The 2575-nt window shown below is 37.8% G+C and overlaps 1 protein-coding gene across 1 annotated transcript in view; it reads left to right on the top strand.

Moving 5' to 3' along the window:
* The first annotated feature begins 2188 nt into the window (after window positions 1–2188).
* Window positions 2189–2575, top strand: part of LOC125966795 (interferon-induced very large GTPase 1-like) — a 1431-nt gene continuing 1044 nt past the window's right edge. Inside the window, exon 1 of the mRNA XM_049717251.1 lies at window positions 2189–2575. This exon is cut by the window's right edge and continues 1044 nt beyond it. Within this exon, the coding sequence (XP_049573208.1) occupies window positions 2189–2575 (387 nt within the window).

Raw genomic sequence — 2575 nt, 5'->3', positions numbered from 1 at the left:
AACACAAATAATACCATGAATTCCCCTGAATAATATGTAGTATATGTTTATAATACTCTTACTCCTTACTAGTGTATAGTGCAAACTCTCCCAATTTACTGGTATACTTGATTATTATAATGAATAATATGACTAAATAAAGACTTAAAACATACCAATGCGTTTTAAATGCTTTGAAATACAGGTTAAGTACAATGCTCTTCTCCCATATCTACAATTAAAATCTTACAGTATTTTTAAAATTATGTTTTGAAAAAACCTTCACTGTCCACTGAAATGCGCAATGAATCAGTGATTCTAATTATTTTTTGTACAATCCATATATACTACCTATGTACTAGTAACCATCTAAATGTGAAATCATTTGTTTCTCAATAAGGACCCTGTAATGAACTACTCTTCAATTTGTGATCTATTATGATCATTATCCATCCATCCATCCATCCATCCATCCATCCATCCATCCATCCATCCATCCATCCATCCATCCATCCATCCATCCATCCATCCACTTTCTGCTTATTCTCACGAAAGTCACAATTGTGCTGGAGCTTATCCCAGTTGACTTCGGGGAGTAGGCAGGGTACACCCTGAAATGATTACTAGTCAATTGCAGGGTGCATAAAGACAAACAACCATTCACACACACAATCACACCCACAGACGAATTAGGTTGCTCACTTTACCTACCATGCACATTTTTTGGAATGCACTGAGGTAGACGTACGAACCAGTTGTCCACCGTGCCGCCTATTATTCTAATTATTAATTTTATTATTATTTGCAAAAATTACTGTTATTCACAAGATTTCGCGGTATTTCTGTGGGTGTCTGAGAATTGTAAACTTCTAATACACAGGGGTGCATTGTCTAAAATTAAGACCATTCTTGTAACAAAATACAGTCAAACCTCGGTTTTCGACCACAATCCGTTCCAGAAGTTGGTTCGAGAAGTAAATCGGTCGAATTCCGAATCTATTTTCCCATTACAAACACGCTTCAATCTCTATTGGAAGTCAACAAAAGCAGCATTTATGAAAATGTTGCTTTATCACTGGAAGAAATACCCTTTGATTTCCCAAGAAAACTGTTCAGACTCAATGCTGGATGCAGGAACTGTACACAGATATTAAGCAATGGTGAAGAACATGGCGACAGCCTTGACTCACTGGACATTTACACAGCATATGAATCAACAAACGCGGTTCATCCTCTTGACTTGATAGTAAGTCTATTTCTGTGTGCCGACAGTTCCTTGCAGCAGGAAATGGTCCTCAAGATGTCTTTATGCCAGTTTGCGGTCCCTTTGCTGTTGCCCCATTGCAGCAACACTCAGTGTAATCTGATGCTATGGGCTCTGAGAGAAATTGTGAAAGAGTGGTGTCCACACGATTTGTGTCAAGAGCGAGGATTTGTTGAGAACAACATTGTGCAAGCAAATATACCATTCTTTTCCTTTGTGAGGCTACAAAACTGTAGTTTATCTAAATCTCAAATTTTAAATCAACTTCTCAGCCGTGGACAGCAGAATCACAATATGTTTATTCACAGAGACATGGAAGGAGGGGCACGGACTAGAAAAATTTCAAATACATTGGTAGAGGTTTGCTGGTTCCTTCCTTGTGGAAGAACAAATCTTGATATATTCCCAGAGCCAATTACATTTGCCAATTTGCGAGGAGATGTTTGTGAGTCACTCACACAATTTCATTTTCTGCATGAAGTGTCCAATGCAATCTTTGTATTCTTGGACAAAATTGAAGAAAAGGAGCACAAACTTCTGACAGCCCTTCAAGATGCCAAATCCAAACTCTATTTTGTTGTTAATCGCAAAGCGAGTGCTTGTGAGGATGGGCTTTCTGTCAAGAAAACACTGCAAGAACTGGATTTGCCAAATAGCAATATTAAAATGAAAGACTCAAGGGTGAATTTGGCAGAGTTTTCTCAGAGACTTTGCGACACCATCAAGAACTCATTGCGTAACATATAAAGCACAATGAGTATTCAAAATATGCTTGAAAAGGCTACTGAATTGGGTCTGTCTGTGGATGAAAACAAAACTCTTGACCAGAAAAAAACTGCTGAAGATATCATCTGGGGCATTGGTGTACGAAACATACCACACTACAAAAAAAAAAAAAAACTTCCATTGCAAGGAGTAAATTGGAAAAAATTGTCACAATTGGAGATGAAGGAATGCAGACTAAATGATGTTGGCAGTGTTGGTGTTGAACATCACAAAGCTCAGCTCCAGAAAGAGAAAAGACAAATTTGGGAAGAACAAAAGAAACAGAAACGGTCCAAAGGAATGCAAGATTTTATTGACACTTTAACAGCAAGTGACAAAGAGACAAGGACCTTTTTTTTGAAGTGGATGAAGTTCATTCTTAATACCCATTCACGTGACAAATTGACTGCCCTGCGTAACAAATTCAAAGAGCAATGCAGAAATAAAAATGCCAAACTCATTGCAGAGACTGATCAGACTTTGATGGACAGCTCTTTAGGAGTGGAACATTACATGAGAGAAATAGGACTAAATTATGAGTTCTCCATGCAGTCAGATGATACCACA

Source organism: Syngnathus scovelli, chromosome 4 (genome assembly GCF_024217435.2).
Source record: "Syngnathus scovelli strain Florida chromosome 4, RoL_Ssco_1.2, whole genome shotgun sequence".
In the NCBI taxonomy this organism is placed as follows: Eukaryota; Metazoa; Chordata; class Actinopteri; order Syngnathiformes; family Syngnathidae; genus Syngnathus; species Syngnathus scovelli.
The sequence above is the reverse complement of the archived record's forward strand: the minus strand, read 5'-3'. Positions and strand labels throughout refer to the sequence as shown.